General features: G+C 32.3%; 1 protein-coding gene across 7 annotated transcripts in view; it reads right to left on the reverse strand.

Annotated features, from left to right (window-relative positions):
* The window catches only part of gmds (GDP-mannose 4,6-dehydratase), a 112,363-nt gene that overhangs the window by 77,560 nt on the left and 7,622 nt on the right, over positions 1 to 27,181 (reverse strand). For 4 of the 7 annotated variants that reach the window (XR_015517502.1, XR_015517503.1, NM_001102475.2 and 1 more), the window contains 3 exon segments: positions 22,365 to 22,409; positions 21,801 to 21,888; positions 20,097 to 20,206 (listed from right to left, as the gene is read on the reverse strand). Coding sequence is in view for 4 of the 7 variants with exons in the window: in NM_001102475.2 (NP_001095945.1) it covers positions 20,097 to 20,206; positions 21,801 to 21,888; positions 22,365 to 22,409 (243 nt within the window). In the remaining 3 variants the exon portion in view is untranslated. 7 annotated transcript variants of the gene reach the window in all.

Consider the following 27,181-nt stretch of genomic DNA (forward strand, 5'->3'; position numbering starts at 1 on the left):
AATTCAATTCAATTCACCTTTATTTGTATAGCACTTTTACAATGTAGATTGTGTCAAAGCAGCTTCACATAAAAGATCATAGTAAATAGAAACAATGTCAGTTCAAAGAAAACAGATCTTAAACATGGGAATTTTATAACGGCATACAGTTCAACGGAAGCGCTTTAACTGGGTTACTGAAAATAAAATGTCCTTCAGCATATATCCTATTGGAAGTACATCAACATACTGAAATAAAAGACTCAGCAATTTCTGATTTATGTGGACTTATTAATTTAATATTTTGATCCTGTCCTATAAAATATCCTGTTTTTAAATACCAAAATATATTTTGATACATAAACTAAAATGAAACTAAATCATGGTAAAATGTATGATATCTTTTTTTCTGAAAGTAAATAATGACTATGATATTTGACATCCCCTTTTCACCATTGACCCCTGCACATTTCTCATCATGTCTCCTCTTACGTACAACCAAAGAAAGCCACACAACACGGCTGAGGGTTAATTTGTGTTAACTTTTAGATTAACTACGCCTCTATAATTACAAATAGTTCAGGGTGCTACATCATAAGACTGAATTACTGTTTTTTTGAGCGAGGCGCTTTCTGCTCTAATTTAACGAGTTCAGACACACTCAAACTCCCAAACACGAGTGAGTCGGGGAATCCCTGACTGAAACTGAGATGTTAAAAGATATGGAGAGAAAGAAAGATAGACAGACAGGGACTGAGCAGGAGAAAGAGAGAGAGACCAACTAATCTAACCTGTTCCTAAAATTTGACACTTCTCAGAATCGCACCTACACGTTTTTTTTTTCCATCGAGACGAACCCACTGCAACAGGCATGATCTGAATTAGTCCCGAAATACCCGAGTGCACATCTATAACCACACCTCGGCGAGAAAACAAAAGTCACTGACAGATGATTATCGTGAGATTGAAATGATATTTAAGTGTCTTCGCAACGCAAATTTGCATCACTTTCAAAATAATCCTTATAATGCGGCAGTGGATCAGCTCTGTAGCTGTGTTGCTTGGATGTCTTCCAATAGCGATCACTGCCGTTGCTGGGATAATTAGCTTTAAGTTTTTTGCACTGTGCAAACATGCTCTTAAATGTGAGCCAAAACATTCAATCATACCAGTTAGAACTGCGAGAGACACGTTTCTGTCAGGTACAAGGAGATTTATGTCTTCAGATTGTGCGGAGAGCTTTCACGGCATCTTGCCATGCCGCAAGCAAGTTTTCATTTCTAAGGCATTGTTTTCTCCAAACAAACAGCCAGGACGCAGATTTCAGATGTCATGAATATGCCAAAATAGCACTATTAGATGAACAGCGATACCGTAATTTGCTCTTGCTAGTAGCAGTAGCCATTGCATTCATGCTAGAGAGCGTCCAAATTGCTCTCTGTATGCATTTACAGACTAAGAAAAGACATGGAAATGACAAGGATTTTGTTGTTTATGTAAGCTAGGCCACATTTCAAGCATTATCCGAAGTAAAAATTGTTCCATCAAAGCAATTTCTTCATGTCTCCACAAAAACTGGAGTATATGTAGGTCTATGATATATATATTTTTTTTTGAGCTTTTAAAATTCGTTTTCGGAGAAAAAAATGGCCAGTGTTTCAAAATCAAAACATTTTATTTCAAATAAAACAAAGTATTTTTATATAATTATAAAGTGTATTAAATTCAAGTGTTTACTTTAATTTTTCAAATGTTGTGAAAACCATTCATTTAGCATGGTGACACAGTGGCTCAGTGATTAGCATTGTCACCTCACAGCAAGTTGCTGGTTTGAGTGCCAGCTGGATCAGTTAGCATTTCTGTGTGGAGTTTGCATGTTCTCCCCGTGTTCCCGTGGGTTTCCTCCGGTTGCTCCAGTTTCCCCCACAGTCCTAAGACATGCAGTGTCGGTAAATTGAATAAGCTAAATTGTCCATAGTGTATGTGTGTGTGAATTGGTGTGTATGGATGTTTCCCAGTACTGGGTTGCAGATGGAAGGGCATCTGCTGTGTAAAACATATGCTTGATAAGTTGGTTGAAAAAAGAAAATGAATGAATGTTATTTAGCATTAGTGAGTAAACCTGATGCCTTAATATTAAGTAAATGACCTATAGTTAAAAAAAATTAAGCTAACTAAGCTAACTTTACAGTCATGATTGACAGTCATGAGTCAATTTGCAGCTTTTATGAAAACATGGTCTTTACAGTGTACTAACTTTGTTCTTATTAAAATGTATAATCATCATTTATACAATAGCGTCAAAATTGCAACCTTTGTGCATTTGCAAACTAAGAAACTCAGTGGAAATTTTGGAGATTTTGTTGTATAGGCCACATTTTACAAAATATCCAAAGTGAAAATTGTGCTGTAAAAGCAATTTATTTGTCTCATTCATTTTGAGCATATTGACTTTTATGACTTTTATTGTGCTTTTGAAAGTTTTATTCACATTTTTTATCTTCCCTGCAGTTTTCATACCGGAGAAAATTCTATGTCAAAAATGACACTTTTCAAAATAATATCCTAATCAATTTAAATGTATAATTGTAACATAAACAGATTCTTAAATGCACTTAAGTGTCTACTTTAATGGTTCAAATAACTTTGGTTAAAACCAAAAGTCAAAATATGGGTGAAATTATTAGATTAGATTAGATTAGATTAGATTAGATTAGATTAGATTAGATTGTCATTACACATGTACAAGTCAAAGTAATGCAGTTTAGGTCTAACCAGGAGTGCAATAGCATTTCATTTATTTACAGTTATGAATAGCATTCTGGGACCTATCTTTGCTCTGTTGACTTTTGAGGTTAAAGTGAAATTGTACAAAGTGACTTTTGATTGATATTTTAGTAGTTTGAAATAATATATCATAAAAAATACATACAGTTGAAGTCAGAATTGTCCCCCCCCCCCCTTTTTTTTAAAAATATATTTCCCAAATGATGTTTAACAGAGCAAGGAAATTTTTACGGTATTTCCGATAATATTTTTCTTCTGGAAAAGTCTTATTTGTTTTATTTTGGCTAGAATAAAAGCAGTTTTTAATTTTTATGAACCATTTTGAGGTCAAAATTATTTGCCCATTTAGGCAATTTTTTTTCGACTGTCTACAGAATAAACCATCGTTATACAATAACTTGCTCAAGTACCCTAATCATGGCAAAGAATAAATCAGTTATTAGAAATGAGTTATTAAAACTATTATGTTTAGAAATGTGTTGAAAAAATCTTCTCTCCGTTAAACAGAAATGAAGGTAAAAAATAAACAGGGGGGCTTATAATTCTGACTTCAACTGTATATTACATAGACAAGTCAGTAAAATAACAGAAAAGTACTGGCAGTTTATTACTAGGCTTTTGTAGTGTCAGTTACAAAACCAACTTAGGCAGTAGATCACATCAAACTACTACAAATTTCAATAAATGTCACTCTTTCCAAACATCAAAAGTGGTTGGAGGAAGGATCACGATAACAAGCAATTCAAATGCATAAATAAATGGAGAAATATATATTTATTACTCTGTCCTGTACTTATTAAAACCTAAAACAAGTGACCACCGATTCAAGAGTCTCCCAGCATATGCAGCAGACAACTGTAGGTTAAGAAAACACATAAAAATGACCAAAATGTCATTTATGCAAACACGGCTTTAAATACTACACATTATCTGAAGTGAAAATTGTGCTGAAAATGCGTTTTTCTTGTGTCTCCACATCATCTTGGACCAGTCGTTGGGGAAGGATTTATATCTGATGTGGGGAAAGTCCCCGCGGCCTGGGGCGACTTGCACACAAGCGAACACCCTTTTCTCTTTTGGCTCCTCATAGATGTCGATACTACTCCTACACTCCTCACGGCTTCGGCACGTCAGGGTTGGAATTCATCAGCTAATTAAATGTATGCTTGAGATGACACCAACTTCCCTCGCTCAAGCAGACACGCTCAGCTCATCACTCACTCGCGCCCTCAAACATAAACACACATGTAAACATGGCAACAGGCTGGCTCATTATGGGCTGCGGTTGGGGTTGCCCCGGGCTAGAGTTGTCTGAAGCAATCTCATATGAGCTTGTGTGTCTGTGTGTGTGTGAGAGCCGAAGGAGGGAGAAACCATGACTGCGAATAATTAGGGAATCATTTAGCCTGTTACAGATGTCCTTAAACTGTCTCCATCCTTGTAAAAACAAAGATCTATTTTTACCACATCTTACGTCTACAGAAGACAGCGTTCCTTAGGCTTTTTTCAGGCTCACATAGCTCAACAGCTGCAGCAAGTAAAGCCTTAAGTCGCACCAAACTGGACGTTTTTATTTTATCATTTAGACTAATAAAATGAAAACTAAAAATACATAACCATAAAATAGTTTTGTAATTGTGAAGTTGGCTGAAAACCAAGAAAGCATACAAATACTTAACTCTAATCATAATTTGATGTTCATTAATATTTGAATATGGCAAGTGGCTGCATGTAATGATGCTTAACTGTTAAAAAAAATTGTAAAGAATTAATAAGTAAAATATTATAAATGTATATTATTAGTATTTAGTATTTACTTACATAATTGTTTAATGTTCATTTGTTAATGTGTGTGCCGGGCAATAAATAAATAAAAACAAATAAGACAATGAAATAAAATAAAATAAAATAAAACAAATTAAAATAAAATAAATTTTTTTTTATCAAAGTCACTTAAATATTTATTTGTTAATGTTTGTGCCTGGTAAGTCAAATAAAATAAAATAAAATAAAATAAAATAAAATAAAATAAAATAAAATAAAATAAAATAAAATAAAATAAAATAAAATATCAAAGTCAATTCATTGTTCATTTGTTAATGTTTGTGCTTGTCAAAAAATTTAAAATAAAATAAAATAATTAAAGTTCATTTAAATTAGCCAAGTATGTGTAATAAATAAATAAATAGATTTTTTCACAATTAAACAATTCAGAAAATTGTTTTATTTACATTACAAAATTTTCTTTTTTCATTCATTCATTTATTCATTCATTTTCTTTTTAGCTTAGTCCCTTTATTAATCTGGGGTTGCCACAGCAGAATGAACCGCCAACTTATCCTGCATTTGTTTTACACATTCATACACACTATAGACAATTTAGCCTACCCAATTCACCTATACCACATGTCTTTGAACCTGTGGAAGAAACCCAAGCACTCAAAGGAAACCCACGCAAACATGGTGAGTACAGGCAAACTCCACATAGAAAAGCCAACTGACCCAGCCGAGGCTCAACCCAGCGACCTTCTTGCTGTGAGGCGAACGTGCTACCCACTGCGCCACCCTGCAACCTATTCTTATTTATTTTAACATCAACAACAACAACAATAATAATAATAATACACTCTCTTCTTTTCCTGCTATATGATGCATCTATTAGTATTCCATCTAATTGTCTTCATTCAGCCAGAAGACCATTAATGAGGTCCGACATGGATTCTGCCATTCAATCTTTCTACAAACACTTCTGAATTGACCAATGAACTTCGTTCCCCATGACCTGTCCACACACTCCTCATCATTCCTTTTATTAGCATGAGAACAGCCTAGACACACACACACACACACACACACACACACACACACACACACACGTTTCAGCTCAATTCCTGACAGTTGACAGTTAACCTTGTGCTGACAGCAACCAACAACTACCACATGTGAACTTCTTTACACACACACACACACACACACACACGCACACGCACACACACACACACACACACACACACACACACACACACACACACACACACACGTGTCATCGCAGCTGACAGACGCTGTCATTTAAAGGCTTGAAAGAATGAGGTGAGCTATTGTGTATGCTTATCTGGACGTCAAGAAACCTACATACACACAAAACAAGTGTCGAAACATTTGACAGTGCACAAACTGATCTGCCAAGATCTGCATCGCTGAGAATCCAACACAGTTTTGTTGTGCGCACAATACGACACAAAAATAGTGCATTATCAAGTATGAGTGCTTGACCCGCTTGTTTACTTTAAGAGATGATGATAAACGCTTGCAGGCTATAAATAGCTGTAATTGCACTGGCATCTAGTAGAACTTTCTACAGACTATTTTCATTTTTATATTCAATTTTCTGATAAGTGTGTGATATATTATACATATAATATTGTATGTCATACAGTACTCTGTCTGAAACAATACACCTTATATTAATTTAACCTGTTTAGCTTTTTTTCTTTTGTAATAAAAATGTATATAAAGTAAAAGTACTACTGTATATAACTGGAAAAACACGGATATGGAAAAACATTCAATTAAATTTTAAAAATATTAAATTACATTAAATTAAATAAAAAGATATATAAAAAAGAAATAAATTAAAAACAAAATAAAAATTAAATTGAATTAAAATAAACATTTAAATTAAATCAAATTACAATTAAAAATATATAATAATAATAACAAAAATACTGTATATTTCCATTTAAAATTAATTTTAAAACAACAAATCACAAATTACTTTGCAAGTAGCTTTGTAATTAGTCTATAAAATAGAAATAAAACAAGTCATTATTCACACTGCTTTACCTCATGATGAAAAATAACTTAATGATAACTTAGCTATCTACGATGCCAAGTAGCTATAAAATGAATTAGGTATTTCCACAAAGGCTTTACAACCTAGCTTCCTTTTATTTATTTACCTAATCGTATTTTTAAAAAAATATAATAAATTTTTTTTTTTACTGTACATACACTGACTGCTTGCTTTTTTTAATTGAATAATTTTTAAGTAGTGTGACTTATGAAATATCATCAGGGCATCACATGGCCTGACTGAGTCCCCCTAAAAAAATCTTATTGTTAAGCCCTGCATTTATATCTCAAACTTAAAGAGCACAGATCTAAAGGTCACGCAGACAAGTGGCACCAGCCTGGACTACAGAGGGAGCAATGATTTGCACAGCTTTAAAAGCCCCCAGCGAGATTTCTGGCCAGATAAGAATGCACAACGTGGAGATTTTCATATTTTTCCTATAAACGCCGTTGAGGCTTAATAGCCTTTCTCCGTATGACGTGATAACCAGTGGCTTATGCTTTCGAACTCAAGCTCATCTCTTGCATCCTACTTTACTGTACATTCATCATCATCTTAAATGTCATTAATCATTTTAAAAGTTTACTTTGGAATCGAACACCACGATACTAATCTGCAGCTGAATATTTCCTGATCCTAGTCTTCCAGCCGCTCGAGCCAACATCTCTGCTAATGCTATGATCCCAACCATTGGCCTGTATTTTCATCATTCCTTGCTTCTGTTCACCATCATGCGCCAATGTCATTACCTGATGTAATGGCGATGATAATAAACATCAATAAAAACAATAATCATAGTAATCAAACACAAGTTGCGCCTCTTAACAAAAGTGAGCTGCTCCAGGGCAGGGCATGAGACAGGAATGTGTCCGTTTACGGCGCACAAAGGAAGAATTGTTCATCGCAATACCTGCTTTTATTCTGTAAACGGCTATTTTCCACCTCTCAATCAAACTCTGAGTGCGTGAGCTCAGTTCACTGAGACTGGCATATTTTTCAGACGTACCACACACTGTCAGTCACATTCTTTCTTTCCCAACTTTTTAATGCTCCTGGTGTTGAAAAGTCAAGCCATTAGAACCTATTTTTTCTGAACTGAATATTCCCACAATTATGATCTTCATATTGTATACTTAGCTTATTGTGAGGCTAGACGTTGAAAAAGTGTTTTTGACAAGTTTAATACTGTTTTAAAGCCTTGGATTAATGCAGTCACTTCTTGATACGGTTTAAGTTGCCACTTGCCAAAGATGACACATTTGTAGGGTCATTTCTTTTCAAAATTGAGTGACTCATACCTAGCTATGAGCTTCAAAACTAGCTTTGTGATATAATGCATTAGTTTATTGCATGCTGGCCAGCACAATATGCAGACGTATACAATATTATAATTACTATTATTATTGTTGTTGTTGTTGTTGTTGTTGTTATTGTCATTATTATTATTATTATTATTTGTATTATTATTATTATTATTATTATTATTGTTATATTTGTAGCTATTATTAATATTATTAATATTATATTTACTATTATTATTATATTTAATGCTATTATTATTATCATTATTATTATCATGAGTACTATTATTATTGCATTTATTGTTATATTTACTATTATTATTTATTATTATTTATTATTACTTATTCTTATATTAATTCTTATATTATTATCAATATTATTGTATTTATTAGTAGTAGTATATTTATTGTTATTATCATCATCATCATCATCATTATTATTGTTTCTATTATTGTATTTATAGCTAGTATTATTATATTTACAATTACTATTATATTTATTGCTATTATTAAGATCATTATTATTATCATTATTACTATTATTATTATTTGTATTGTTATATTTACTATTATTATTATTATACTTATTGTTATATTTATTTTTATTCTTTTTTATTAATTATTATTATATTTATTGTTATCATTATTGTTATTATTATTGTATTTATAAGTAGTAGTATATTTATTGTTGTTATTATTATTATTATTATTTCTATTATTGTATTTGTAGCTAGTATTATTATATTTACTATTATTATTATATTTTTTGCTATTATTATTATCAATATTACTATTATTGTTATTTTTATTGTTATATTTACTAAAAATATACTTATTGTTATATTTATTATTATTCTTTTTTATTATATATATATATATATATATATATATATATATATATATTTATTTATTGTTTTATATATATATATATATATATATATATATATATATATATATATATATATATATATTGTTGTATTTATTAGGAGTAGTATATTTATTGTTATTTTTATTGTTATGTATTATTATTGTTAAATAATAATAATAATAATAATTATTATTATTATTATTATTATTATTATTATTATTATTTTAAATGTGCATTATTATTATTATTATATTTATTGTTATATAGTATTATTGTTATAATAATATTATTATTATTATTATTATTGTTGTTGTTGTTTTAATTGTGCATTGTAGATGTGTTGTGTCTTTTTTCATGGCTGTTGTTTAATGCCAATATACGAAACATGCTTAGAGGGACATTCATTAACAAAAAAATTAATAAAGTCAATTAATAACAATAAACTAAAAAAAAAATATATATATATAAGTGATTAATAAAATAAAAATAAATACAAAATAGTTTGGAACATAAATAACAAATAATATTTCAAACTGAGCAATTTATGCAAAAAACATGGTGTCAGTTGTTTTATTATATTATAAAGTTTTATTATATAATTTAATAAATATTGTTGAAATATACTAAATTTATAGTTTAATATATTGTATGTTTAAATGTATTATTACACTGTAAAACCCAATAAGTTAAGGTAACTCAAACCATTTAAGTTTAAAAATTAATCCTAATAAGTACTGTGAACTTTATTCATTTGAGTAAATGAAGCAATTTGAGTACTGTAAACCCGGTGAATGAAGAGAACTCAAACCAACTGAGTACTGTAAAACCCAATATAGTTAAGGCAACTAAAGGAAACCAATTGCTACAAACCATTTTAGTTCAAAAACTAATCTGTGAATTTAATTCATTTAAGTTGAAGGTATTTAATCAACTCATCACCTCCAACACTGAATTCAGAACTTTTTTCAAATGAGTAAATTAACTTTCGGTCAATTTTTAGTTAACTAAACTAATTTCATTTGATAAAGTTCACTGTTCCAAACAATATTTAAAAACTATAATTAATTAATAAATACATGTAAAAAGTAAATCAACCTTTTTAAAAAAATAGATACAGAGTATTTTTTATAACATATAGTCCCACAAATTTTGTCAGTGAAAATGTGTATTCCAAATTTACTTATTTAATTAGCACCAAGAAAATAAAACATTCACAAAAGAATTGGACAGGTGCCAGTGGCAAGTATTAGTATAGCGCACATTTTATTATATATTATAATAAATATTCTTTAAAAATATATTGAAATGTATAGTTTTAAATGGTATTATTAGTTCCAACAGATATTTAATAACTATAATGATTAATCTAATGAGGGGCAAACAGAGAAAAGAAAACACATTACATGTCATGTTTGAACATGTAGGTTAAACATGTTAACCACAAAGGCAGATATGTTTAAAATGCATCTGTTTTCCCACTCTTAAATGAGTGACAGAGATGTCAGAACGGCAGAGATGATTATCTCTCATAATTAATCACCAGTTTCACTGCTGCTGTCATTCCGATAAATCAAAATCATGTTTTCGCCGTGACCCAACACCACTCAATAAAGGCCTGTTTGTTGGCGGTGACGTCAGCCATTGCAGGTGACAACTGTGGAATGATTTACACAAGCAATTAACTGTGTGTGTGTCTGTGTGAAAGCCAAAGTGTTGGGAGTCCTCTAGATACCTAATTAGCTAACAAGGAAACTTGGGCTCAGAGTTACACAAAGTCTCCTGCATTGCAACCGCGACCTTATTAAAAAAATACTGTCGTCAATAGCGGAAAGAAAAGTCAACTTATCTTTCAGCGTCTCGTTCATTCCTGCATTCTTTTCAGTCTACAAACATGCAAGCAATGTTAAAACAACTCTTACATTACACAACAAACATATTCGCCAGTGAACAGAAAAAATGAGCTACGCTGCAACGTTCCAGTCCAACACCTGCATATTAGCGGCTAATCCATACGCACACAAGCAAAAAGCTTATGCCAATCACACCGACATAAAATTGTGAGCAAGGAGTCTCTGTCTGGGTTTTTTTTAGTTAAAGGGAAACTTGCTTACTATTTACTCACCCTTATCTGGTTCTAAATGTTTTTTTTTTTTAATCGGTTTATTAAACTTTTACAAAAATAGCAGGATAAATGTAAAGCAAAATAGAAACAAATAGTGTTCCAATTCCCCATCATAAACAAAATAAATTAAAAATAAATAAATAAACAAACAAACATCTGAAATGGTTGCAATATAAGTGGTTGATGAGGATTTATAACTCCAGTTTTACTGCATAAATATAATGAAAATATTTCAGATACTTGATTGAGATGCAGGGACCTTAAAGGAATGCTGTAGCACTGTATATGGGAATGTAAAGGAATACAGAACTCCTGGAAAGGTGTGAAAGAAATGATAGAAAAGATTTTTGAGGTTAATATACCAATGTATCCTTTAATTATTTGATTTAATTTATATCCTAAAGAGATCAGGTTAAAAAAGACGGAGCATAAGTTAATGAATATATATATTCTGCAAGTGAAATGGCTCATTTCTTTAAATTGTAAAAGTATATGTGCACCAAACATAAGCCATTGGCTGAAAGAGATGGTAACAAACATGTCAATGGAAAAAAAATGTATATAATAAGAAATAAATACATATTTTTTAATATAGTTTGGGGACCTTTTATGTTGTTTTTAAAAGGGGGTGAAGTTGGAAATGTTTAAATAGAAGATTAGTAAAAGAGGTGATATTGTTTTCTGATGTAAAATACTAGAAGGCTTTTGTTTTGATTGTTAATTTGTCTGCTTGTTGGTTTATGTTATATCTACATGGAAGTGTCTATGTACATGTTAAAATAAAATAAAAATGAATTGGAAAAATAAATAAATGAATGAACAAATAGAAAAATAAATAATAAAATGGTGTCAATTGTGTATATAATATATGTTGGATTGTTAAAATTTAGAAATAACCAATGTTTAATACAATTTAGAGATAATTTTACAAAACACTCACTTAAATTTATTCAGCAATTGAAAAACCCTAAGGCTTAAATTGACAGTCTGTAATTGAAGTACTCACATACTTTTAAATGGACCCCATGTATCAGAAAAAGTGCTAGAATTGCCATTTATTGCAAACCTATTCTTATCTGCTGGTTCTAAACTTTTATGAGTTTTTTCTCTCTCTTTCTCAGATAAACAAAAAAAGCATATTCTGAAGAGCATCAAAAAAAATTTGACATTGACAATGTTGACAATTGTCTTTGACATTCATAGAATGAAAAAAGATACTATGGAAGTCAGTGGCTACTGTTTTCCAACAATCTTCAAAATATCTTATTTTGTGTTTATCCGATTAAACAAAAATTCAAACAGGTTTAGAACAAGTTGAGAGTAAGCTAGAGTATTTTTATTTTTGGCTGAACTATCCCTTTAACATAAAAAACACTCTCAGGCCCTGTTTACACCTGCCTTAAGATGTATTTGGGTTGATCGGATCACGAGGGAGACACATTCCTGTTTACACCTGGTGTTTTAATCCGTCTCTTTTATCCACTTTTAACCTCTTTCCTGATTTCTTTAACATGAGGGTCTATAAGTGGGTGTATGTACGGGCTTTATCTAGTTTCATCTAATATTGTGAAATAAGTTTACAAAATCTACATGTGCTATAAATACAAAAGGAGACCACCGAAAACAATATGGATAGCAGCAGCTTTTGTTTGCTCTGATGGCAGTGAAGGTTTGTGTTTGAATTAAGACTATAAGAGAGCATTGTTTTTTTTCTGCTTTTAACCCTAGCTTACTGCCTATTTTACTGGATGGTAAACGTTTGGTTGGCATCTGGTTTGTGCACTTTGATAACATTTCTAAAAATTAGAATGGTAGGTGGAGAATAGGTGGTCTTTTATGGCAGTTTGAATGCATTCGCCCACATAAGCATTTACACTATGAGAGCAAACCAGTCTAATGAGTTTTGGATGGCTCTGGAAGGCCCTGTTTACACCTGTTATTAAGATGCATTTTGGTCGATCGGATCACAAGTAAACAATGGAGAGACACTGCTCCCTATACCTGGCATATAAACTGTTTTCTTTTTCTTTTGTCCACCATTGATCACTTTTTGAAAAAAACAACACAGATGTTGACATAGAAATGTATTACATATATTTTATGAGAGAGTAATTTAGGAGAAATATGTGATTTATTTTCTTCATCTCAGAAGAGTTTTTGCATTTCTATAGTTTAGACATAGATTACTGGCTACATTAAAGAGATGAAAATTTGCAAAAATGAAAATTTATTTACCCTCAAGTGGTTCCAAACCTTTGTGAGTTTTTTTTTTTTTTATGAACAAAAGAAGATATTTTGAAGAATGTTTAAAACATGTAGAAATCGACTTCCATATACACAAATACAATAGAAGTCAATAGCTACAGGTTTCCAGCTATCTTCAAAATATTTTCTTTTGCATTCATTAGAAAAAAGAAACGCAAAGAAGTTTGAGACGAAGAGAATCTTAGTGAGTAATAGACAGAATTACGGGTGAATTACGCCTTTAAAATAATAGTAACATTATTTAAGGACATATGCTCAAATTGAGTGTCTTTACGAATAAAATCACTAATTTTATGCGAGCAATCAAGAGCAAATAGAACTCATATGAATGACAAAATATTATATCTATACGTTACTTTCTAATGATCATTCATTTAAATTTAATTGATCAATGATTTCACGCATTAAAATTTAATGCTCACAAACTTATTTTATAACAAAACTTATTTATGAATTTAGGTATTTACAACTGAATAAACTTTTGAGTATATGAGCAGGAGCTTTCATTTCTGTTTAAACATTGTGCACTTTATAGAATCAGGACTAAGTAAAACTTTTTTAACCCTCAAACCAAATTTAAGATTACTAACAGCAAAAAGTTATTAGTTATTAGTATTAGTATAAGCAAATTAGTATTTACACTTGAAAGCATTGCTATTTAGGGAAACATCAATTTATAGATTTTTGCCTTAAAACAAATCTGTGTGTGTGTGTGTGTGTGTGTGTGTGTTTGCCTCTTTTAGTCTCAGCCTAAAAAGTGCCACTTCAACTCTGTCTATCATGTGATCTAAGTTTGATGTGGTCGAATGTGACTAATTGTAGTGTGCAATCCCACAAGGCAGCTCCATTTGCGGTTATTTGATAATAACCGCAAGATTGAAACTTGTACAAACATCAACATGTAAAGTACACCATTCTCTTATTGTAGTGAAGCCGTATAGTCATATGCTGACATTGAGCCACTTTTCACCTTTTCTTTAACCAGTCCTGTCATCGTCAAACAACATGCTACAGACAAAGTCCTGGCATGACTGAACAGTTCACTTTCGTATGGAAATATCCTTTATCTTTCCATTGTTCGCACACACACAGAGCTCCCAAAGCTGGTATATCCCACTTGAATTATTTAGAGTTGTTTTATTGTTATCCTCTTGCATTTTTTGTTGTGATGCATTTCCAACAGGTGCTGCCCTGCATGTTTTCCATGTTAACACTACAGATATGATGAATTAATTATCATTAGGATTAGGACTATTATTCAGACACTTAGCAAAACAATGACATTTTAACCTCCTATTTTGTGACAGAATTGTTAGTATCAATTCTTAAGAAGAAATAAAAAAAAATAGTTCAAAAATTTGGGATCGCAGTTTTTTTTGTGCTTTTTATCCATGCTAACTAGGCTGAAATTATTTAATTAAAATTTAATTTACATTTATTTTTAATTTTAATATATTTTAAAAAATTGTATTTATTAGTGATAAAATAATACAGTAGAATGAATAAACAAACATTTTTTTAAAAATCTAATTGAAGGCAACATTTTAAATGGCAGTGCACAAAAAAAAAAATACTGGATTCCACACAATTCCTTCAGGTTTTCCCAAAACAATCTAATTAAGTTCATTGAATAATTTTTGATTAATTTAATTCTATGTATATTATTTTAATTTTCTATTTATTATTAATAATATTTTTTCATAGGTCGTGTGTTGTGGACCTCTTGGCCAGGTAACCCTTGTAAATGAGATCTTGATCTCAATGGGTTTTTTATCTGGTTAAATAAAGAAACCTATTTATACTTACAATTTAAAGTGCATTGAACGTAAAACATAAAAGTTGTCCCAAAAAAAACCCTTAAGAGTTGTGTTTCTTTAAATAAGCACTTTAAACAAGTGGCAAAACTTGTATAGCCTGTTTGGTGTGTATAGTTAAGTATCTTATAGTATATGTAAGTTATGCATTTTTTAAATAGCTGTTATGTCCAGTGTTGTGTTTGTATTTATGGTTAATTTATGTAGCACCGTTGTCCTGCGAGACACGACATTTCATTCCTCGATATGTCCACACATATAGCGAAATGACAATAAAGTTCGATTTGACTTGCAAAGTAATTTTTTAAGTGTATGTTTGTCCATTAAATATAAATAAAAAATGATTATTATTATTATTATTACTTTATGTTTTGCTTAATATGCAATTTTACATACACACACTATTTACATTTGTAATGTGTAAATAATAAAGCTTTAAAAATAAATCTATCATATTTGTAATGATCAATTACAATCAATTTTGTTACATTATGATACATGTTTAATATTAAATAGCAAAAAGGAAAATTCACGTTAGCTCAGAAACTAATATTAACCGATATTTCCTCAACTATAATACTAACTTTTAAATTTAACAATAATTTATTAGTAAATATTGAAATTACCTTAACAATGAATCATAAACATGTTAGATATCAGTTCATTACAAGTTCTCATTAAGTCATTTAATTAATTTATGCTCATAAATTAAACTCTATTGTAAAGCCTCACCATAATAATATTTATTTACGCTCTCATTAAGTCATTTAATTAATTAATGCTAAAAAATTTAATCTATTTCAAAGCCTCACCTTAATAATAATTATTTCTATACTAATTGGTCATAACAGAGGGAAAAAACTGTCAGGAAAAAAGAAAATAAAAATTAAGCCGTGCAACATTAAACCTGAAAACCCCATGACTTTATTTTAACACGATCGCAGTTCATTACAGTTTTTACGCCTGTCGTCCTTCTGTCATTTATCCTTCAGATTTATTTGGAGAACTCAAACAAGCCTTTAAATGCTCACAGACAAAGAGAGAATGTGGATGGAGGGGAAAAAAGCACATCACTTTCTTCCTCAAATATTCCTGTAAGCAACAGCGAATAGCCTACTAAAAACCGCCAAGCGCTGCTCTCAAACAAAACAGCACTTTGCTGACCCCTGTGTGTAAAAACGGGAAACCGAGCGTGTGTGTGCATGTGTTTTCTCTGCCACTCTTCCTGCCATATCCAAACAAAGTGCGGTGAGTAAAAAATGTAAACTACAATCAGAGAGTAGCAGTGATCTACCACTTTATTACTACGGGCACTGATTGAAACGCCAATCTTTAATGAACACTAGCGGCTAACGCACACACTTACGAGCTCACAGGCCTAAACTGATGGTATAATTAAATCAAGCTTGTTTATTTTTCCACATAGCAATCTTGATTGCGGCTGTCGTGGTATGACAGCAGATTTTAAATATGAAGTCCTATGTCTGTGCTTAAAAGTACTGTACTTTTTATTCACTGCACTGAAGCTCTATTGTGATGTTGAGCATCCTGCTGTTTTTTTTTGTCATCACAGCAGACGGTCCTCCTGATGGGTCACCCAGAAAACCTAGCTTATGGTATAATGGGTGCTTGTCTTTTGGCCAGTGAGTTTCCACTTGAATTATTTAGTTCCATATTACGGCAGCTGCTGTATTTAACTGTACGTGTTCAGCGAGCGCCCGCAGGTGCTTTTCTGGATCTTTCCATCCTACTGACTTACAAAACCAACCATTTAGGCTCATGAATCATTTTAAACAAACACTGGCTCCGATATTTAAAAATGTATCTTTTAAAGGTGACAAACTTAAATGTAAATCACATTTATTTGAAAGAAAAAAGCACTTTGTAAGCTAAATGTTTCACAAATAATAATAATAATAATAAGTCAAATTTAAGGCTATTTAAGACCATTAGGAATATTTAAGAGTTATACAGGGTTAGGATTTTTTTCTAATGGCCAGGTATTATCATGAGGAGTTGTGTAATCGTGTTTAGTTTTATCATTCATTCATTTTCTTGTCGGCTTAGTCCCTTTATTAATCTGGGGTCGCCACAGCAGAATGAACCGCCAACTTATCCAGCAAGTTTTTACGCAGCGGATGCCCTTTCAGCTGCAACCCATCTCTGGGAAACATCCACACACACATTCACACACACACTCATACACTACGGACAATTTAGCCTACCCAATTCACCTGTACTGCATGTCTTTGGACTGTGCCAGAAACCGGAGCACCCCGGAGGAAACCCACGCGAACGCAGGGAGAACATGAAAACTCCACACAGAAATGCCAACTGAGCTGAGGCTCGAACCAGCACTACCTACTGCACCACTGCTTCGCCCAGTTTTTAGTTTTATTCTTTTTTTTATTTAGGGAATTTTGTTTTTATTTTTTAGTAATTTATTTGGGGAACAGCTGTTGTGAATTGCATCTCCTTGCAATAATAAAAACTTACATATAAAAATAAGATTATATTGAGATGTATAGTTGGTCATTGGAAGAATGTCAGCCCAAATTGAGTAGCTTTACTTGGAAAAACAAAATTAAGACCTGTTTAAAACTATTTAAGACCTACAACCAGGGTATATACTGAAATCAGAGAGTGAAATTCAATAACTGTCAAGACTCTTTCCATACATGTTGAGACCTCATCGCCACTTTAGGTTTCACCCAGCTACTTTAGCGACATTTTAACGTACAGTATATTTACTAAATACTGATTGTAAGAAACTAATCCTAAACTAAAACATTTATCATATACTGATTAAAAATGATAATTGGCGCCTGTAGAACTGCAGGATTTTCACAAACTACACAGCACCCCAATATTCAGATAAAATTCAGGCAAACCTTAGCGTACAACTATACATTGTAGAATCAAAAATGATAAAAAACTTAACACCTTTAAAAAAAAATTTTTTTTAAAAAGCATTGAAGACTTTTAGATATTTTTAAGGGCCTTAAATTTCCTTAAACTCATTCATTCATTTTCTTTTAGGCTTAGTGCCTTTATTATTCCGGGGTCGCCACAGTGGAATGATCCGCCAAGTTATCCAGCACGTTTTACGCAGCGGATGCCCTTCTAGCTACAGCCCATCTCTGGGAAATATCCACACACTCTCATTTACACACATACACTACGGACAATTTAGCCTACCCAATTCACCTGTACCGCATGTCTTTGGAATGTGGGGGAAACTGGAGCACCCGGAGGAAACCCACGCGAACGCAGGGAAAACATGCAAACTCCACACAGAAACGCCAACTGACCCAGCCGAGGCTCGAACCAGCGACCTTCTTGCTGTGAGGCGACAGCACTACCTACTGCACCACTGTGTCACCACTTTCTTTAAAATGATTTATCAGTTTTTAATTTTAATAGCTTTTAAGACCCCATGGACACCCTGTACAACACAATATATCAGTGAAAATAAGACTTTTTAACACCTAAAATTTAGGTCTTTTTAATTTGAAGACATTAAGACTTTTTATGGCCCAGCAGACACCCTGGCAGACTACCAATTTTATAGAAAAAAGCATAAATTGTTGATAGATTTGGCTTGTTCTATGTTTTGTACCAAACACAGTGGTTTTCAGACTATTGTAATTTGGACTTGGATGTTTTTGAGACCACAATTTTTCCAATATAAGGGGTACAAAATTGTGATTTAGTGTGAAAAATTGTGCTTGTATATTAAATGTATATAACTAAATGCATATTAAATGTATAGACTATCTGGGGGGATGAATTGTCTCTTATTATAGTTATGAAATAGTTTGATAACAAGCAGGAAATGTTAATTGGCCAATAACAGGACAACATAGAAATGGTCTATATAAATTAATGTCCAATAAAGTATCCACTGTAATTTCCACTGCAAAAACAACGGTTCTCAAGCAACTTTTATTAAAAGTTTGGAAAAGTTATATTTCTGTATATATTAAAAGATATATAAACACACACTTTTGTCATTTTATTTGTTTTTACTTTATCACTATAGGTTTTTACCATTTTTTTCAGCTTTAGTTTGTTTAAAACAACAAGAATAAAGTTAAGCAGAATTATCATCGCCTTTTGGCTATAATCCGAATCAAATCCCAGCTAAAGTCTTAACTTTCTGAGCAGAAGTTTTTATTTCATATCCTGTTCTGCTTGGAAAAAGGCCACAAAGACAAATGCTCTGCGGAAGAAGTGTCATGTTTTACAAGGAATACATTCCCCCCAAAAAAGACAATTCAGTCATCATATTCACACTCTCATGTCATACCACAACTACATGACTTTATTTGTCTGTGAAAGAGAATGAGCTAATGATGACAGAACTTATTTATTTCTTTTGGATTGACAAATCCTTTAATTCCTGGTCTTACGATTATTCCAAAGAACTTGTTTCTTTGTGTGGTTAAAATGTTTAACACTACAATAAAACATGACACTGTAGTTTCTCTCTTATACTCAGTTAAATACATTCAGTTGTTGTTTTTCCTGTGACTGAACATCAGAGCATCATGAATAGCTGAAGGAAGCTAAGTCTCTATTAATGTCTTGTACACATCCCTCAATATTATCTTGTCTCATTCTGCTTTTGATCTTATTCTTATTCCATCATCTTTCTTTCTTTTTCTCTCTTCCTTGCCCTCACTTTAACTGCCGTTTGTGCTTTTTTTCCCATAAATTACCCTGTGGAGCACCCACACAGAAGTTCACATACACACACACACACACACCCCGTCCGATGGCCAACTCGCTGACTAACATCCCCCTGACCTCATCCCAGATGACTAGACATTAGGGGTGTGGGTAAAGGAACAGAGAGTGAAAGAAAGTCTTCTGTATTTGGTTAAGACTTTTTTTTTCTCTCCCTTTCCAAAGTAATACTTGGACGGGGTCATTTGTTCACCTCACAGACACTGAGAAAGAAACCAAAGTCATTATGAAAGCGTTTGCATGTGTGTGGGTCTGTCCAGAAGGAAAGCTGACAGACAAAGAGGATCTGTGTGATTGAGAAATAGAGAGGAAGCTAGAGTTCAGTGAAAACGAGAGTTTTTTTTTTTTTTTTTTTTACCTTGACGTGGCTCTGTGCTCCGAGGTTGTAGATTTCTGTGGGTTTGACTTCATTGATAATCTTCACCAAGCACGTGCTGTCGGTCAAGTCTCCATAGTGCAACTTCATGTCTATGAGAATCAATTTGATCATCTTTTAATAACACATTGAGCAGCCTGATACAGCTTCACTGTCTACTGGAAAGATTTAAAAGCTTTAAAAGAGTTTTGTCCTCCACATCTGCTCAAGTTTAAAGAGATAACTCACCTAAAAATGACAATTCTGTCACTGTTTACTCACCTTTTGCTTGTTTCAAACTAATATGAGCCTCTTTTTTTTTCTGTTGAACTATAAAGAAGATATGAAGAAAACTGTACATCTGTAACTATTGATTTCTATACTAATTCCTACAATGAAAGTCAATGGTTACAGGTTTTCAGCTTTTTTAAATATATCTTCTTTTATGTTTAAGAGAAGAAAAAATGCTTGAGAGCGAGTAAATAGGGAGTAAATTTTCATTTTGGAGAGAACTATGCCTTTAAAGATTGTCACCTAAAGCGAAAGCTATCAGACCCAACACAACACAAAATCATAACTATGTCTGAAATGTTCACATATTCTTTTGCTGAAGATTTAAAATACATAGCTTCCCATCACCGGATCAACTGGAAAGAAAAGATTGTCTGTCTCTGGATTTTTTGTGCAAAAAAACAAGAAAAATTGGTGATTCTATTCTATTTAAAAATTCAGCTTTTTTAGCTCTCGGTCAAAACCAGATACAGACTGAAGACCTATTTGGATGGCAAATGTTTTACATAGGAACTAAACAGTGACATTATAGCCATTATTTAACTCTCATGTCAGTGTTTTTTTCTCCCAATATCCAGGAGAAAATTCTTGGTCAAGCTTAGAAACCCCATAGTCAATAATTTAATCCCAGGCCAAATCATCTGGATACATTGAGGGCAACATAATTTTAACAGCACAAATGATACAAGTAACAAAGAAAGCGTGTTTCAGAAAACCCAACTGAACTGTGGACATCAGACATAAATGCAAGCATAAATTGTCTGTTTGTAGGGTATGTGTGTGCAGTATTTCTAATTAGGGCAGTGTACTTGTTTTAACAATGTGTGATCTGACATTGACTGACTTTTCAAACAATAAACCTTTGCAAACATTTACTCTAAGTAAATTCTACATTTTGCTTTTGAAGGGCAAAATTATTGTCTGCCATTTTATCTTTTTCAAAACTACAGAAATTTTAAGGAGTGATTTCTGTCATAAATCACCTGTCACTACCACTCTTGTTTGTAGAGAATGAGATTACACACTCAAAGCAAGAGTGACAGCCATATTTAGTTGCACTGCCAATGAGTCATAGCTGTATGAACAAAAACTGAAAAAAACTCTTTGTCTCCCCCCGATTAACTGCAGTCCAAATGCACGAGTTTTATCACGGAGGAGCCGTGCCAATTTTTTTTCTTCTGATGTCTCCCAAAAGTAACAATTACCATCCAAATAGGGCTTAAGAACGTTTAGACTGTAACCATAAAGGAAAATGCCTTATAAAAATCCATTAAAATACTGAATAAACAACTTACGATCCTTAGTAGCTCCAATGCCTAGTAATATTTTACAAAGATTAGTAAACATGCATGCATGTTTTACAAATGTATTAAACAGGATTATTAATATAGGCATGCATATTGATTTGTAACTCACTTCCTTCTGTGTGCGTTTGAGGGTTATGATAGAGGTGCTCGATCCGACCCGTGTTAAAAGAACTGGACCTGCGGAGGATACCGTGAACCTGTCCAAAACACCAAAGACACTCAATCTCAGCAAACTGCACATTTTCAAAAAGACTTAAAACATGATACTGTTGAATAGGTTAGAACATTAGAACATAATATTGATGCAATAAGGATGCATTTAAATGCTCATGAGTTATATAAGATATTTAGAATTTGACAAACTATTTCAAATTAATGCTGTCCTTTTCACCTTTTGATTTGTTTAAAAAAATAAATAAATAGAAAATTACACAAAAAAAATCAAGAAATTTATTTGACACAAAATAAGTTGAAATACCTCTGTTTTTCTAGAATTTATATTATAAGAAACAAAATGTACAGGGCATCTTTAAATGAGATGCATCCAATTTAAATTTGAATTTCATGAAAATCGGACTTAACAGACAGCGGGACAGATTTGCATTAGATAAAAGCGAGAAAGCTTTCGGACTTATTTGTAGGAAGTCTTTCAGGGTTGTGTTGATTTACCCACCTCATAACCTTTAGCCAAGAGCAACTCTGCCAGGTAGGACCCATCCTGAAACCACATAGAGGGAGAATTATATTTCAACTTTTGAGAAACGCAAACACACACATTTACGGCAAGCATTACCCAAGAGAGTATGCAACACAATGACCATTTCTTTCTGAATTTCATGCGCCAGACCACAGTAAAAACACGCCTACATTACACTAATAGGCTTTTTTGCACACGTACACACTCATTCATGTTGAGACTCACCCTCATGTCATTCTGTAGCTGGATGATGCACTTTATTTTACAGTACATGTACTTAATACATGCACTTGCCTAAGAAAATAATGGTCCCACTTCATATTAGGTGGCCGTAACTACTATGTATTTCCATCAAAAAATAAATACAATGTACTTACTGTTTTTATAATGTATTGCAGAACACTTGCACCGCAATTGAGGTGGGATACTAGTAGCGTTAGAGAAAGATTTGGTGGTATGGGTAGGTTTAAGGGTGGGTTAAGATGTAAGGGATGGTCAACAGTGTAATTACAAATGCAATTAAGTAATATAGATGTAATTACATGCATGTATTTAATCAATCATAGGTACATGTATTTAAACAATATGTACATTGTGACAAATGATTAATTACAGTGGAAGTACATATTAGATAGGACCACTTAATCTAAAGTGGGACCAAAGTGGTCATTATAAAAAGCAATTATTTTGGTTAAGGTTATTTCAAGGGTATGTTTAAGGACTGTAGCTATTATTCCCCAGTTTAGATAATGAATATGATTATGAATAAGCACTGTAAAATATAGTGTTTATGCTAGTGCACTGTTTTGCTATGACCAAATAAGAATCTTCTAAGATATATTGTTGTACTTTGCACAAGAAAGAAACTCAGAGTTTGCGATGTAACAACAGTGAGTACATGATCACAGAACAGCCATTTTAGGGTGAACTATCACTTTAACGCCAAAGAATGTCCTTACCAAATTGAGCTCCATACATAGTCTGCAAAGAATGCAAGAAAAACAGTGGGCTAACAAGCAAGTATAGGAGTGCCTAGGGGCTACATCAAACACTGCAAGCCAGTGTGTAGCAGTCCTACTGAAGCAGTACCAGTATTGATATTGATTACTAAACCAGTTTAATCAACTATTACTACATATTAAACACCATAGGTTTACAAATAGAAGTCACCAAAACAATAAATTTTTCAACAAAGATCAAATGATAAAGAAATAAACATACACAGCTTTATAAAAGATTCTTAAAACGTACAAACAACTTCGACAGAGACAACTGTAGAGACAATGTCAATAGAATTTGTAAATGTCTTACTTTCTAGGTCCCTAAACACATCTTTAAATGTTTGACCTGATAAAAATCTTCATAAAAAAAAATGGCCAATTTTACAGTAGGGCTGGGCCGATAAATTGGTATCGGTCATAATTGATCAAACACCGTTGTAAATAACGATTTTAAAAAGTGAGGTATGTGTCTGTTGATCGCGTGCCTTGGAAGGAATGGCAATAAGCGTGCTTTTAGACGTGATATGTCAACAGACTCAGGTTAGGTTTCATCATTGCCTCCTCAGGTCAGAATAAACGCAGCGGTGAGGATATTGTTTAAAAAAAAGGCTGTAAGGATGACGCCAAAGAAGCTTTTTGGTTTCTTTTCTTGTACATTCCAATATCTGAATTTTTTTTTGGCATTGTGGTAATGTAGTGATTTAACTTCACAATTTGTAATGTTGCAGTATGCATTTGAATAATGATGGTTGTTTCTTTTACTTGAAAGCTCAGATTTGATTAATAATTTGCTTTGTTTACAGAGTTTGAGGTTTACTGTATCATTATTATTTACACCTTAAAGTTTGCTTTGATTGCTCAGCGTTAGAACTTTATTGCTCACACTTTGTAACATTTTATTTATCAAGTTTAAGAGTCTGTTCAACACTTATGTTTATTTTTTTATAAGACATGATATGAGATATTTTTGTGTTTTTGACTATTAAAACTATTTGGCTTAGTAATGTTGCTAAATTAAAATAAAGTAGTTAAATCAATTTTTAAAATCCTCATATCATAAATGGACTGTAAAAGAAAATTCAACAATTATCGATACTGAATGATGTGAAATATTATATCGTGATTTATTTAGCTGTATTGCCCAGTCCTATTTCACAGACAAGCTACTGCCACAATATTGACTTCTTAGCCAGATAACTACACTGAAAATATATTATATACTTTTTGAAAAAGTAAATTACATTGTATAACAGTACAGATTAACTGTGTACGCTTGACAGCTGTACTGTCCACCCCATTCATAACACCTTAATCTTTTCTGATTTTGATTGTAATTAAGCTGTTTTCATACAATAAATGTTGTGACTTGTAACTTGTATTTAATTGAATCTTTTACCCTGTAGCAAATGTTAATGTGTCAATATCCAATATGAACAACCTGACACTTTAAATAAACAGCTACTTCATTATTCTTGATCTAAAAGGACAGCAAACCTACTGAATCATTCAAGTTCATCACAAACACACACAAAAGAGAACTAACACATCAAACAAGGCCATTGAATCAGTTAGTAAAATACAGACAGCTCAGTTCAAGCCACCAAATCCACCTGACTATCAAATGCCATCCCATTTGTAGCCTCAAGACACATTTTAAGCTAAAACGTAAACAACCTTTGAGGCCTCTTTCATTCTTATTCTCGTCTCCTTCTCGTTCTCCCATTTTTCCCCCCTCATACTTCCCGACCGCACATTCTAGAACGTTGGAACATTCCGCCCCGGCCATGGCATTCCGCCCCCTACTTCCTGCTGGGGTGATATAGGCAAAGTCCCAAAGACCTTTGGGAAAAAATGAGAAGCTGGAGCAGCCATGTGTGTGTGTTTGTGTGTGTTGTGTGTGTGCTGGTATATAAGTACAGTACATACATCCACAGAGGAAAAGATGTGCTTAAAGATACATTTCCGTTTCCTTTTCACACCGCTCACTGGGCATTTACATACAAACCGCTCAATGTCTGACCACCTGAGGCCCTTTCTGTGTGTGTGTGTGTGTGTGTGTGTGTATGTGTATTTTTGTGACAAAAGCAGTGCCAACAGCAGTGCAGACTCATAACCCTGATAAAAAGCAGCTTATCGTCATGCTGAGACTGTTGGGAAACGTTGCCTGTTTCCCGCAGATTGCGTTCATAGACAGGAAACCTAGATGGACACGACATTCCAACAAGTCTGTGCATACGAACACACCGTCCTACCATTACACTCAATCCCTTTCTGTCAGAATTATCAACTTAAATCACTTTTTAATGCTTAATCAGCACTTGTTTTGAGTCAAACCACATGTGCGAAACATCTCAGAAATGCTGGCTAATTTGGAAAAACTTTCCATTGCAATCACCATCATCCTGATGCTCTACATAAAGATAAATCTATAGGCCTTTTAAATCCTCTGCACGAGACACGGGCTGATTGCTAATGGCAAACCGTGGATGAATTTATGCAGAGAAAACCAAAATGGTTAAGGAAAGAATGAAGCTAATCAAATAAGCTCACTTGACTCGCCCAAGCAAAACAGTCCGTGTGTCTGTGACGTATCATCTGTTTGCGTACGTACTGTCAATTTGCCTGTGTGAAAATAGGCCTGTGACCGCAGTAAAACACAGTGGTTCTCTCTTCACCCTTTCAAAGCATGAATGCAAACAAATGGCCTCTGTGTTCCCTTATGAACCACAAACAAGCGCAACAATTTGAACATAATTAAGTGAGCATCATCAAAAAGACACAAAATTAAAGTCTTCACCATTCATTTCGGTTATGGAAACTGGGTTTGACGCAAGTGGTAGAGTGTGTCCAGAAGAGGTTTATGGCGACAGACATATACAGCAAATCAGAAGTAAAAGTGCTGTATGAAATTTATATTATGCGGAAAATCATTAAAATCAGAGATGTATAAACTTCAATATTATAGGTCAAGTTTATTTTAGTCATACGTTTTGTTTTGTTTTTGCTGAAAATGTACTGTAGTCTGCTTATTATTTCCACAGCAACAGCACTGAATGTTACTTGTGGTGTTTGGTACTAATTAAAATCTTTTATTTGGTTATTCATGATTTGAATATAATCTGATATTATTCATTTGATTTAATTTATTCTAATGCTTTTACTGTAATATTGTTATCTAATTTACATTAATATTTTATGCTTATTTATTAAAATTGTTTTGCTTTTTATTTGTTTGTTATTACTAATGTATGCGTATTTACTTCTTAAAATATTTTTTTATTTTATTAAAGAATTTATTATATATAATGTGATTTTATTTATTTTATGATTACATTTTTTACCACTCTTAGATTAGTTAATCCAGCTGTTATTCTTTGTTCGTTATATTAAGAGTAATGTGTGTTTATTTACTTTTCTTAAAAACATTTATATATATATATATATATATATATATATATATATATATATATATATATATATATATATATATATTTCGTTAATCTTTTTTTTTATAATTAAATTTTTAAAGGTTTTTATATTATTTAATCCAGCTGTTATTCATTGTTTTTTTTAGAGTAATGTGTGTTTATTTACTTATTTTAAAGTAAATATTGTTTAAGTATTTTATACATTTATTTTTAATTTAATTGTTAATATTATTTTCGCAACTTTGTGTATTTACAGTTTATGCTATTTATAATTTCTTTAAATAGTATTTATTTATTTGCTTCTTTTATATTACACGTTTTTAATTGATTAAGTCTAAAATGTTTATTTATTGACCTTTTTAAA

Source organism: Danio rerio, chromosome 20 (genome assembly GCF_052040795.2).
Source record: "Danio rerio strain M-AB ecotype USA chromosome 20, GRCz13ab, whole genome shotgun sequence".
In the NCBI taxonomy this organism is placed as follows: domain Eukaryota; kingdom Metazoa; phylum Chordata; class Actinopteri; order Cypriniformes; family Danionidae; genus Danio; species Danio rerio.